Below are 14,114 nucleotides of genomic sequence, written 5' to 3'. Positions count from 1 at the left end.
GCAGCCCACAACTACAACATCCATGACAGATGGTCATCTAGCCTCTGCCACCTCCAACAACCGAGAGTTGACCACCTTCTGAGGCAGACTGTCCCACTGCCGAACACTTTGTACTGACAGGAAGTTCTTTCTCAAAATCTCATAATTTAAACTTATTTGTTCTGCTTCTACCTCTGGCAGGGCCTCTGAGAGAAATTTTATCAGGGGGTATGAAGTTTCTTTGGAGCCCCTTTGCAAAGGGGAAGGGGTGAAACAGAGCAGGGGAGGGTGGTGATGGGCAAGCAGAATGGAGGCAGGGAGGGGCAAAAAAGGATGGGGGAGGGTGGAGACAGCTGGAAAAGTCTTCGGAGCCCTGGTCTACCCACCCATGTGGCATTGGCAGATTGATACAGTAATACGGAAAACCAAATACACTGCTAAGCATATATGGCTTGCAGTAGCTGCAACTGAATGCTTGTGGTAGTGTCCCCAGCATCCCATGCAGGCAACAAGTCTGAACAGATAGGAAAATGTAAGAGCCCAGGAAATTTCTGGGCCCCCTGCTTTAGGATCCTGGGCCCCCTTTTTGAGCCTGGGCCCATGTACAAATTACCCCCATTACCCCCCTCTCCTAGGCCCTGACCTCTGGAGCAACTGAGAACAAATATGTTCTATCCTCCACATAACAGCCCCTCAGGGATTGTTTTCTTGTTGCCTTTTAACCATCTCTTCTCCAAACTGAACACCCCCAACTCCTTCAACCTTTCTTCATAAGACGTGGTCTCCAGCCCCACTGCCCTCCTGTCTAAACCCACTCCAATCTGACCTCTTAAAACTGCAGCACCCAGAACTGGGCACCTTATTCCAGGTGGGTCTGACTAGAGCAAGATACATTTGTATCATTACTTCTGATCTTTTGACATCACAAACAAGTAATAGCCTGATTTATTTCACTATGGAGCCCAGTTACTGCAAAAGCAATTAACAGCGCAATCCTATCTTGTGCTGGAACAGGCAGGCCAGGAGGCTTGCGCTATATCCAGATCAAGATTGGGTCAGTGACTCAGTCGGAGGTAAGGGGAAACTTTTCCCCTTACCTTTGGGTAAGCCACTGCAGCCCGAATGGGTCTCCTTGGACTTGTGCCACCTCTGGAGGTGGCGCAAGTCTGAGGAGAGCAGAGCGGCTTACAGTTGCTCCACGCTGCTTGGGAACGGGGGCTAGGATCCGGCATATCTGCGGGTCCCAGCCCTGCCTCCTGCTTCCCCACCCTCCTATCACCAGGACTGCCCTCCCCCGCCCCGGAATGCGTTGGCCAATGCAAGGCTCCCTTCAGAGTCAGCCTGGAGGCTGGATTCAGCCTCTAGGGGCTGGCGCAAGTCCCTGCGACAGTCCAGACAACTCTCAAGAGGGTCCAAGCTTGCTTTATGGTATGTTTGCGACTCTCCTGGGCCAGCACAAGGGACTTGCACCGGCTGAAGGGCAACCTAGGATTGCGCTGTAATAGGCAGAAACAATGCTATGAGAAGACAGCACAGTTTCCCCTCTTAGCTTCAAGGGATATTTCAAGCACAGCTCATTCAAGAAAAGATGGAGGATATCTTCCTGCCCATGTGTTCTAAGCTAAAAAGAACCAAAAACCTAAGCCTCTGTTGCCCATAAGGAAGATGTTCTTTTTGGCCCTCTCCTTCATTCTGCCACAGTCACCCCAGTTTAAGAAATTAAACTCCTTTCTTTCCTTAAGAGCAGCTTCACCCACACGTTTCTCACAAGACCACCTCTCACTGAAGTTAAAACAGGACGAAAGGGAGTAACGAGTTTAGGTTTTATTTCTTAAAACTAGTTCACTACAGCAGGGTGTCCATCTGCCACAAGATGCATCACTGGCTTCTCACTCCCACCAAGAGACTAATTTGAGCCTGGTCTATTTCACCCACTCCAGATTTCATGGTGTAAAAAGCTCATTTTCTTTACAGCATGAAGAGTTCTTCGCAATTCATGCAAAATTAAAGCAAGTAAAATTTTAAAAGAGAATGCCTTGCAACCTATAGCAGTGAAGACAAGCTGGAGGGAGGACCTATTTAAGAGTCACAAAACAGGGACAGTTTTTGTCCCATTTCCAAATTCCACTTAGAAATGGACCACAGTCATCTGGGCTTACCAGTATCTGTAATAAATAAATAAAATATTTAAAAAAAAAAGAAAAAGAAAAGAAATGGGCCACACAGGGGTGTTTTCCAATTCTGCTGAGATATTTTAACTAGAGATGTCAAAAACCAAAACTGGGACCTTCTGCATGGAAAGCATGTACTCTATTATTAAGATACAAGTTCTTTCAGTAGATCATTGGTGTAGTCAGGTTATAGTTACAAGCTGTGGATCTCAAAGCCCTGTTGGTTGTGATTCAATGTAATGCCTTGCCCAGACACAACATGTAGATATTACTGGTCTTTCTGGTATCTTCACTCTGCACTCCAGGATTGGGGGGAGCTGCAAGAAGTTATTCCGTTTGCAGAAATATGTCTGGCCCACATGGTCTGACTATCCTGCACTACAACATTTATGGAGAGTTGCTTTCACTTTGTTGAATTAATTTAACTTCTGACCCCCATGTGCATTTTAAGCCTATGATCCTCGGCAGAGATCCCCTCCAATCTCCTTGCATCTCCTTATCCTTGCTACTTTTCTAGAGTCCTCATAGCATCCTGCCCTGCCTTCCGTACCTTCCTGGAGCCCAATTGCCTGTCGTGCCTCCCCCAAAAGCTGCCTCTCTTTGCATCTGAACTTTGCATTATGACATTTCTTGTCTATTTTAAAGCTCTGGTTTAACAGAGGAATAGTCCGCTGCATACAGTCCGCTGCAATAGTCCGCTGCATACAACAAGAAGGGTTAGAAACATACTACAGGTTGGGCATCCCTTATCCAAAGTGCTTGAAACCAGAAGCATTTTGGATATTGGATTTTTCTGTATTTCACAATATTTCCATATACATAATGAGAGATCTTGGGGATGGAGCCCAAATCTAAACACAAAATTTATGTTTCATATACCCCTTAGACACATAGCCTGAATTATTTTTAATAATTTTATGCATGAAACAAGGTTTGGGCATGAAACATAGTTTGTGAGGCAAAAAGGTAAAAAGAAAAGTCATGTTGGTGCTCAAAGAAGTTCCGTATTTCGGAATACTGGCATTTTGGAATTTGGGATGCCCAACCTGTACAAACAAGAAGAAAAACAATACAGTCTGAACTACAGACTAAATGGAATGTGCAGAGTCCTGCCCATAAAGGCCACCGCTCAATACTGCAGAACAACACTGCGCACGCACGGAGATGGGACAAGCTGCAAAGCCTCTTGGCAGCTGCAGAGGACTTAACAGATTTCTCCGGGGAGGCCCATTAAGCAGTACAAGCAAGTCTCATGTAAAAAAAGGATTTTTAATTCACTGTTACAGCGTGGGTAATGAAGAGGGTGGCGTGCTGGAAATGTCAGGTTATCCATAAAGGAGCTGACTCCATGCAATTTATCGCTTGTGTATCAATGCAGTGCTGTCACTCCGTCTGAGTAATGAGCACTTTTTACCTCCACAGCATTGCCAGTACAAAATCTGCATTACCAGAGAGGGTAAATCTCTCCTAAACTCCAAGCATGGGTCTGCTAGAGCTCTCAGTACATTAAGGCCTGCATCGCTTTTTCAAACAAGTTCATCTAGCCATCCATTTTCACTTTGATATTTTGGAAGCAGTTCTTACCAGTTTCCACCTTTGTTCCGGAATGGCAGTTATGTCTACAGGGTGGCGCTCAATGACATTAAGGAAGCGGGCCTCTGGGACAGCAATTGCACAAATTACATGGACCCACCTGTGAAACATCAAGATGGAGGGGAAAAAATAAAATAAAATGAAGAGCTATTCTCTTCCCTTCAGCATTAAATTTTTTTTTTAAAAAAGATGTCATCAACAAGGCATAAAACAGAGAGACATACAACAGTAGAGGTCTAGTGTAGTGGTTAGAATGCAAGACTAGGGCTAGGGAAAGTTAAAATCCCATTCCAATATGTGAGTCCATTGAGGGCCAAATCCTATTCAATTTTCCAGTGCCAGTGCAACCATGCCAGTGAGGCATATATTGCATCCTGTGGTGGAAGGGCAATCATGGAGGCCTCCTCCAGGTAAGGGAACATTTGTTCCCTTTCCTCAAGTCTGCATTGCGGCTGCATGAGCACTGAAAAGTTGGATAGGATTGGGCCCTCAGACTTCCTAAAGCAAAATGGGATTTAAAAACAAAAATTAATGGTCATAGTTAAAAGCATGACAACTAAGCATAAAATGCTTAAATAATGCTACACTGCATTGTTTATACATAGATGGGTCTCCTCCCTCCTAAAAGTTGTTTGTAATGCTTTCAGGACTGTCTCTTCCTGTGGAAAAGAGCTGTCCTTTCGAGGAAGACACAGGAATTATAGCAGAGCAGAGCCAGGGGTCACAAATGACAATGCAGTCAAATTACATTTTTTCGCACCCAATTTACCTTCCATCAGTGGTCCTTTGAAGGGCTCCTCCCCTGAGATTACAAAGACAGCAATCCTACAAGCACAAAATTGAAGCTTGTGTTAGCATTTCAGGAGAAGGCAGTTCCCAATCTGGATTCAAAAAATAATTCCTCCCATAATTTCAAACTTATCTTTATAGTCATGAGAACCAGAAATGCACTTCTTTAAAAAAAAAAAAAAAAGGCTTTTAGGATACTGCATGAGCATGTTGCTAACTATTAAAAAGTTCCTTGTGCTCTTCTTTCACGGCCTTGTATCAAGGAAAAGCTTTCACTTTCTATCTTTCTGCATGTTGGATTATCCACACTAACCTTCCCTATTCATTTAAGGCACAATATTGCCCTTCACTTCACTGCAAAGCATGTTTGCGCCTCCTCGGGAGTAAGTCGGGGTGGCGCACACAGGTGTGCTGGTCTGCTGAGGCTGACACAAGCCTCCGGGTGGGCAGGGAGGAGGTGCTCTGGGGTGGGCAGGGAGGAGGTGGGAGGGAGGCATTCCTGGGTGGGGGAGGGCAGGCAGTGGGTAGCCCCAGGGATGGGCGAGTGGGGAGCAGGAGGTGGGGCTGGGATCCAGCACTTATGCTGGATCCCAACCTCCGTTCCTGGGGAGTTCGGAGTGGCTTTAAGCCGCTCCGCTCTCCTTGGACTTGTGCCACCTCAGGAGGTGGCACAAGTCTGAGGAGACCCATAGGGGCAAAAGCGCCTTACCTGAAGGTAAGGGGAAAAGTTTCCCTTTGCCTCTGGCTGAGCCGCTTTGGGCCCCTATCCTGCGCTGGATACAACACAAGCCTCTTGGCTTGCCTGTTCCAGCACATGGTAGGATTGCGCCCTTAGTCTTTTTGACCCTCCATGACGGGGATTTGCTTACCACTGCCCATGCACTGGCTGAGCACCGGGAACAGGTCCATCCTTCATTCACGAGGTCAGGGTGTATCCCATAGCAACCTGCAGTAAATCAAAAAGCACTAATTTGAACGTGGGTGGGTGAAGAAAAGATGCTAAAAACCTGTGTTCATATTTCATACGTTTGCTCTTTAAGGAGGAAGACTGATGCCATTGGAGAAATACAGAAAACCATCTTTGTAAAATGATAGGTTCTTAGACAGAAGAGGAAAGTGAATCTCATGCTCACCAAAGCTCAGCTAATGAATTATCCATTTTCCTAACTTGCTCATATCTGGTACTAAGAACAAATTATGAAAAATCCTCTCAGAGAAATCAGACAAAAAAACGGATGTTATGCTTCCTTCCTGATATCACACTGAAGCCTGGCCTCCAAATGCTAGCCTAAAGAAAAACATTTTAATAATACATCTATATAAGATGCTCAAACTATGACTCTGGCATATCTCCAAGGAAACGGAGTTCTACAGGTATTGAGCCCCTTCCCCATTGTGTCAGGATATATGGAGGAAGGAGGCAGGCTCTTGGGCCATGCTCATCCAATGAGTTTCTTCATTACATCCTTCACAAGCTTTAATTCCTGCATTCTCACTTAGGGCCCAATCCTATCCAATTTACCAGTGCTGGTGCAGCTGTGCCAATGGGGTGTGCACTTTATCCTGTGGTAGGGAGACAGATCCAGGTCTACAGAGCTTGCGTCCTGAGTACACTTCTGTACTGCAGCGAGTCATGGACTCTTCGCTCACAACAGGAGAGGAAACTGAACGCATTCCACATGCGCTGCCTCCGACGCATCCTTGGCATCACCTGGCAGGACAAAGTTCCTAACAACACAGTCCTGGAACGAGCTGGAATCCCTAGCATGTATGCACTGCTGAAACAGAGACGCCTGCGTTGGCTTGGTCATGTTGTGAGAATGGATGATGGCCGGATCCCAAAGGATCTCCTCTATGGAGAACTCGTGCAAGGAAAACGCCCTACAGGTAGACCACAGCTGCGATACAAGGACATCTGCAAGAGGGATCTGAAGGCCTTAGGAGTGGACCTCAACGGGTGGGAAACCCTGGCCTCTGAGTGGCCCGCTTGGAGGCAGGCTGTGCAGCATGGCCTTTCCCAGTTTGAAGAGACACTTGGCCAACAGTCTGAGGCAAAGAGGCAAAGAAGGAAGGCCCATAGCCAGGGAGACAGACCAGGGACACACTACACTTGCTCCGAGCGTGGAAGGAATTGTCACTCCCAAATCAGCCTTTTCAGTCACACTAGACGCTGTGCCAGAACCACCATCCAGAGCGCGATACCATAGTCTTCCGAGACTGAAGGTTGCCAACAATAAAGGGAGACAGTTACAGAGGCCTCATCAAAGTAAGGGAATATTTACTTTATTCTCCCTAACGGGGCCGCCCTGGGTCCCGTTAGGGAGAAGGGCAGGATAAAAATAAAGTTTTTATTATTATTATTATTTGTTCACTTCCCTCAGGGCTGCATTGCAGCTGCACCGGTGATGGAAAGTTGGATAGGATTGAACTTCCGGTTAGGGAGACATGGTGGGCTGACGGCTGCTGGAAGCTCTGCTTATCAGCAGATACGTCTGTCGGATTTAATTTAAACACCCCTGGACTGAAAGGGGCTACGGCGTGAGATTAACCACAATTAACTCCAGACGCTCCTGTTTTATCTCCCTGGGGCGAAGGCTCTGGGTGTAAAATAGTTTCAGAGTGAAGGAGTTGGAGGCTATCGAGCTTCGTCATGGACGTAAAAGTAAGCCTGACCCCCCTTCCTATAGCTTTATTTTTCTGGGGCACGTAGCGGAGAACAGAGTCGGGAAAGAGAAAGAAATATTTGGACTTGAAAGATAAGAGGGACGAACAGTAACAAAACAAGAAATAATTAAAGAACTAAGAATTAAGAACTATAAAGAGTTAAAAGGAAAGAAATTATGGAATACAGTATAAATGCCCAGTTGGTGGATTTTGCAGCTGGGATTGAGATTGTCAAGAAGAGAAATGTTAAGAGTTTTTATAAAACCCTTTTGGAGTTTATTCCTTTGGTGTTTTTTTTAATGAAAGTTGGATAGGATTGAGCCCTTAAAGCCCAATCCTGAGCATGCCCTGGGCAGCCACTCTGCCTCCTCGGGAGAAGGGGACATTTGTCCCTTTCCCCCTTTCAAGGGAGTAGCCTCACAATGGGGCAATTCAATTCTACAGTAGCTCTGGAGCTGCTGCAGAATTGGAGAGATCCATGTTGGGCCGCTAGGCCCAACATGGAGCTCAAGATCTGGTGGAGCTGTGCTCCACTGGTCCTGCCCTCCTCCCGCCCTGCTCCCTCTCCTAGCACACCTCCTCCCTGCCCTGAAGTGTCTCCTCCCTGCCTCTACACCTCCACCTACCTCTCTGCCGACCAGCAGTTTGAATGACCACTCAGTGGCAGAACTCTGGCTTTCTACCGGTGCTAGCCCAGCAGAAACACATTTCAAACTTTATCCAGCAAGGTAAAAAGCCAAGAATAAAATACAAGATTTTGCAGGATGCAAAAGAGAGAGGAGGATTATATTGAAATTATATTATGCAGCAGGCTGCCTACTTTGGTTGAAAGAACAATTGTTACAAAATAGAAGATTGTTAGATTTAGAAGGTTCACCTTTGGTTCAGGTGGCATGAGTTATTATGGTATGAAAATTAAAAGTAAACTCTGAATTTAAGAACTGTTATGTCAGACTTGCTTTGTTGATGATATGGAATTAATATAAAAATAGATTTGATATGAAAATACAATTATGGATCTCACCACATGAGATGGTGCCTCCTTTGATGGAGGAATGGTGGATACAGGTTCTGGACTTAGAAGAAATGGATAAACTTACGATTTCAATTAAAGAGAAGTTAAATTAAATTCTCTTCTTCAATTAAAGAGAAGTTCATGCTTTTATGAAGAATTGGAAACCACTCATTGACTTTGTGCATATGAAATAAAAAACTGATAAGATGTTTTGTGGATCTGAAGAGTAAAGATGAGCAAAATTTAACTTAAAATACTGGCAAGTGATTAACAGTCCAATACTAAACTGCCCAGAGTTCGGGGCTGTTGTGGCATCCAATGTGCAGCTGCTTCCTCTGGAGAAGGGAACTTTTGTCCACTTCCCCCAAGTAAGGTAAGTTACTTTAAGGTAACCACTTCCCCCAAGTAAGGTAAGTTTACTTTTGTCCACTTCCCCCAAGTAAGGTAAGGCAAGGGGGCTGCTTGATTCTGTGACGGCTCTTGAGCAGGCGCAGAATCAGAGAGTCCCAAGTTGGACTGCATGGTCCGACATGGGGTTCAGGATCCACTGGTCTCACCCTCTTCCCGCCCCACTCCATCCCCTGCCATGTTTCCCTCCCTAGAAGGGAGTTGGGAGCACTGTGAGATGTTGCAGGGGGGAGGGAGGGAGGAGGCAAAAACATTTGTCGTGAATGGGAAGTGCCCATTTTCTTCTTTTTTTACACTTTCACCCCTTGCAGAGGGCTCTCCGCACCCCCTTGACCACCCAGGAATGCAGCACTGGATGCAGGTAAGTAGAAAACCCCACTCCTGACAGTTGAATCCTGGGGATCATTTTGCTACCTTCCCTTCCTCCCCGCCCCTTAAAGAAGCATTGGCCAGCACTCCCCAGGCTGGTGGGTCACAACCCACCAGTTTTGGAACCACTGGTCTAAGGCATATTCATATGATCAACCAGTGACAGAATATCCACATTTAATGTACATTAAAAAAAACTTACAGTCGTGAAATAACTGGGTGAGGTATTCCAATACATCATTCCCACAAACTTGGGGAAAAAATTTAAATCTTCAGGTTTAGACTCTGAGCTATATAAAAGGCAGCTACTAACAGAGAGGTAAAAACCCCAGAGTGAAGAAGGAGGTTGTTGTCTTCTTGAAAATTCAAATGTCAAATGACTGATCACTCTAAAAATGGGGGGGGGGGAAGAAGGGCAGCCCAATCCTAGGTTTTCCGGTGCCCACTGGAGCAGTGACACCAAAGCAGCTATTGCTATATCCAGGAAGTGCCAGGAAGCTGCTGAGAGTCTCCTTGGGGGAAGCCCAAGCCCCACAATGGTGCTTCTCAAGTCTGCACTGGCTATCTTGCCGGCATAGACTTGAGAGACTCAGTGTTGGGCTTTTCAGTCAAACACAGAATTCAGAATACAGCGAAGCAGAGCTGTCCATCATTATGATGGGTGGAGAATGTGCTCATATACATCAAACTTCCAGGGAGAGGGAGCATACACACAGAACTGTATCCCCAAGTGCAGTGTTTTACTTTTCCACTTATATGTGAAAACTTAAGGGGCTGTTGCCTAGGATGCTGCTGATGCGAAGTCTGCTCCTTGCCACTGGTAATCTCGGCATTAACAGTCAAACTTGCCACTGTCTGAATTTTGCACAGGCCCTCATCTTGGGTTTATTTCTTGGTCATGCAAGAGTGTTAAGGAACTTATATGGTACTGTGGAATATTTTTAAGGCCATTCTATTGGGAAATGACTGGCTTGTTTTCAGGCTTGTTTCAAGCATCTGTTGGTGGAAAGGTGAAATATAAATGTAATATAAACATAATTAATAATGTACGTAATTAATAATTGTCCATCTCTCCTTTCAGTAAAGTAATATTTGGAGAAAGGATAAACAATGGGGAAAAAGGTTTTGTTTTGCAGAAAACATACCAGTGTTAGCCAAAGGGTTCCCATCTCTTTCTCATTCAAGAAAAGGGCTCTTAAAAGGAATGTCTTAATAAGAACAACTACATGGGGATAGGCATTTCAGAAACTTTTTCCTTGTCCTTCACAGACCTTCCCCAGCCTACAAATTAACCATTCCACTCATGCTGAAGGACTCCGAAGGAGGCCAACCCGTAATAGATGTGTCAGAGGGAGAAAAGTACCCAATAAAATAATGGACTCTCCTCTAATAGATACTGTCTTGCTGGGAGCCCAATCTATAACAGAAAACATCAGAGGGGCTGAGCCAATGGAGGCTTGAGATGCTGCTGCAAAAATGCCCTTTGGTCTCTTGTAGGGATGTTTCCAAATCAAGACTGGGGAAAAAGAAGCAGACTCGCTCTAATCTGGTCTATCCTCCTCTATTTTTTTCTCTCCAGATTGCTGTTAAATCAAAGTCACAGTTGCTTTCCCTACTTAGAAGTTTGATTTAGGCTGCTTTCATTTGGGTAAACCTGTAGTGCTTATTATATTAAGTGGCCCTCACCTCTGGAGTGATCACGCATGCTTTACATATCAGAGCACATTCCCCACAAGAAAAGTGATGTTCAGTAGAGTAGTTAAGAGGATATCCCAGTGTTCTCTGTGCTACTCTGTTTTTCAGAGAAGCAATTCTCTTCCAGAAAACAGAAAAAAATAGAATGGACCCCACACAGAAAATGTCCACTCACAATGCAGGAGAGAAGGGGGATACATATTCCTCTTTAAAAGTGAAATTTGTGTTCCTAACTCCATTCTCATTTTAACTCCTTTCACTAAAACTTAGAGCCCAATCCTATGCATGTCTACTAAAAAATTAGTCCCATTATAGTCAATGGGGCATACTCCCAGGTAAGTGGAGATAGGATTGCAACCTTAAACTACCTTTAGCGTCACAGTTCAAGCCTGAAGTCATAGTCCCTGACTTGCATATTTAAAGGCACCATAGTCTTGAAAAATCCAAACACACTTATCCTCCTTTCTCCTCTATTTTGTCCTATAGGATTCATCAGAAGAAAATAATAGCACAAATGTACCTTTAATGACTGAGGGCCCAATCCTATCCAACTTTTCAGCACCTACATAGCCACAATGCAGCTCTTAGGCAAGGGAACAAATGTTCCCTTACCTTGAGGAGGCCTCTGTGACTGCCCCTCCAGTGCAGGATGCAGCACATACCTCATTGGAATAACTGCATCTATTGGATAGGATTTGGCCTTAAGGCATGAATGGCATGAATTTTCACAAGTAAGATTATACTTATTTATTTTTCACATTTTTATACCGCCCTTCCTCCAAAGTTCCTTCCCTTCTTTTGTTCTCACAACAACCCTGTGAGGTAGGTGGGGTGACTGGCCCAAGGTCACCCAGGAAGTGGGGATTTGAACCTGGATCTTCCAGGTCTAAGTTCAACTCCCAAACTTCCATACCTTATCAGACACAGCCTTTAGAACTGGCATGCTGTAGTGGATAGGGAGTACTAGATTTGAAATGACAGAATGTTGGACTTGGCTTCAAATCCTTGCTTAACAGTATGGATGTAAGCCTGTTCATCTCAGTCTTTTGTGCTACATACATAATAAATAAATTCCTATGGTGGACAGAACTAATTTTTTCCCCCATCAGATTAATGGCCCAATCCTAACCTGAGATGGTGCAGTGGGGTTGCATGACACATACTGTATCCAGCACTGGGTTTGAGCAGGCTGGAGGTTTCCTGGGGGTAAGGGAACATTTGTTCTACATTTGTTCCCTTACCCTATAAGGGAGGTGTGTGACCCTAGCACAGGGGTGCTCACACTTTTTTGGCTCGAGAGCTACTTTGAAACCCAGCAAGGCCCGGAGATCTACCAGGGGGGAAGGAAGCGTCTGACAGACACCCCCTTTGATGTATGGAGCCCCTGCTGGATCAGGTCACCAAGTCCAGCTTCCTGTGCCCCACAGTGGCCCACCAGATGCTTCAGGAAGCACACGGGAGGCCTCTCCTCTCTCCCCACCCCACATACTGGGGGCAGCCACAGGACCCCCCAAGAGGCACATGCCCAGCCTTGCTGCACTATGGGGGGGAGGAGCTCCCCACTCCCCGCCTCCCCAAACTCTTTGTGGCTGCGCCCCGAGACCAGCAGGGAGAGGGAGGCGTCACAGGTCCTCCTCAGAAGGGGTGGGGGGCTTCCCCGTTTCCATGGAGAGGGGCTGCGTGTGCAGGCAGCAGGCGGGGGAGACACTGCTCCCACCGGCCCTCCTCCTGCAGCAGCGGGGGGGCCAGGGGGGTCGTCTCACCTGTCAGCCCCGACCGAGAGCAGCAGCGGCCGCAGCACTTACCTCTGGGCTCCTACAGGGGCGGCTGGGCCAGGCATGGCTGGGCTGGGTTGGGCCGGACCTGACTGGAAGGGAAGGGGAGGGTCACTCGGGGCCTCCCGCGGCAACCGCCATCAGAGCGACTCCATCTCGAACTCCTGCCCCTCCCCCCTTCCCCTACGGAGCCCCAGGAAGCGCCTCAGTCCAGTGCAGCCCAGCTCCCCGTCCCGCCGCCGCCCACTTTAGCTCCTGCTCTTCCAGCATGCAGCACCACGAAATTGATGAAACTGACTAGAGTCTAGTCAGTTTCGTCAGTTTTGTTGCTGCATGCCTGAAGAGCAGCTAAAGTGTCAGTTTCAGTGTCAGTTTAGTGTCAGCTAAATATGTCACTTTCATCTAGTCAGTAGACGAAACTGACATATTAAGAGTTTGGAGAGACAGGGCTCTGCGATCTACTCATTTTGCCTCGCGATCTACCGGTAGATTGTGATCTACCTATTGAGCACCCCTGCCCTAGCACATTGCCAAAATGAAACACTTGTTTCAATGTAACACTTGTAGAACATTTGTTCTACATTTGTTCCCTTACCCTATATCAAGCTCCAGCCTACGCAATGGGGCTACTTGGATCTGCACCAGTGAAATTGCTGATGCAAATCCAAGAAGCCCCATGTGGGGCTTCTAGGCCCGGGAAGGGGGTTAGGTAATGACAGATGCATCTGCTGCTACCCCTCCCCTTCTGATCCACCTCCTGCTGCCATTCTGTCCTCTCCGCCACTCAGTGCTGGTGGCTGTTCAGTGCTGGCAGGATGGCACAGTGCTTCCTACTCCTGAGTTATCACAAATATGTTTTATGGCACATTTGTGACACCTTGCGCTAGTACTGCAGCTGGTGCTAGCAATCCTTAGGATTGGTTTATAACATGGCTACTTTTAGCTTCATGGTTTACAATGTATTTGTAATACTAGAAAGAAATACTAGAAATACTAAACAGCCACCGGGTAGATGGGACTCAACAGCCTGGGAAGGCAGCTCATCTGAGAGAAGGAAAACTCTGATCCCAAACCTCCACTGCCTTGTGGCTACATCCAGTTATGGAAAAGGCTTCAGGAGTCAACCTCGAGACAAAATCCGGAGCCGGAGTCCCTGAGGGAGTTCATGGCTAAACACAGTCACGTTCTGGCAACTCCTGCAATGCAGCTGGAACCAACTGTTTTGGCCTCTGCCTTTCCATTGGACCATTTCAGCAACGCGGGGGGGGGGAGAGGAGAGGACACTCTGTTCCAGAACCACTATTCAGAGCGTGATATCATAAATAAGACTGCAGAGAAACATGTAAAGTTGATACGCTTTTACAAAGTATGTCAGAAAGATGACATATGACTTTGTGACGATTATGTTTGACTATCAGTTAAGAATTAGTCAACAAAACAATGACTTTAAGTGAGAAGATTGTAAACTCAGGTTAAAAATCATTGGCATAGGAAAAAAAAGAGATAAATTCCTAATTCTAAAAGAAGTTCAGCAACAATCAAGTTGTATGTGGAGGTCACCCTGAAGGCCCCTTCCTTTCAAAGCAATGCTCCAAGACACACATTGTTGTTGCTTTGGGATAAGAGAACCAATACAGACAGACGTCTGGACAGAAG

General features: G+C 46.2%; 1 protein-coding gene across 2 annotated transcripts in view; it reads right to left on the bottom strand.

Annotated features, from left to right (window-relative positions):
- KDM4B (lysine demethylase 4B) overlaps positions 1 to 14,114 on the bottom strand; it is a 301,643-nt gene that overhangs the window by 16,174 nt on the left and 271,355 nt on the right. Inside the window, exons 15-17 of one of the 2 annotated variants that reach the window (XM_066634889.1) lie at positions 5,402 to 5,478; positions 4,513 to 4,568; positions 3,735 to 3,843 (exon numbers count right to left, since the gene is read on the bottom strand). In XM_066634889.1, the coding sequence (XP_066490986.1) occupies positions 3,735 to 3,843; positions 4,513 to 4,568; positions 5,402 to 5,478 (242 nt within the window). Of the gene's footprint in view, positions 1 to 3,734; positions 3,844 to 4,512; positions 4,569 to 5,401; positions 5,479 to 14,114 lie in introns of those variants that run through there. The other variant, XM_066634891.1, reaches the window with a different exon arrangement.

The sequence above is a fragment of the Tiliqua scincoides genome, chromosome 8 (assembly GCF_035046505.1).
Source record: "Tiliqua scincoides isolate rTilSci1 chromosome 8, rTilSci1.hap2, whole genome shotgun sequence".
Classification (NCBI taxonomy): Eukaryota; Metazoa; Chordata; class Lepidosauria; order Squamata; family Scincidae; genus Tiliqua; species Tiliqua scincoides.
The sequence above is the reverse complement of the archived record's forward strand: the minus strand, read 5'-3'. Positions and strand labels throughout refer to the sequence as shown.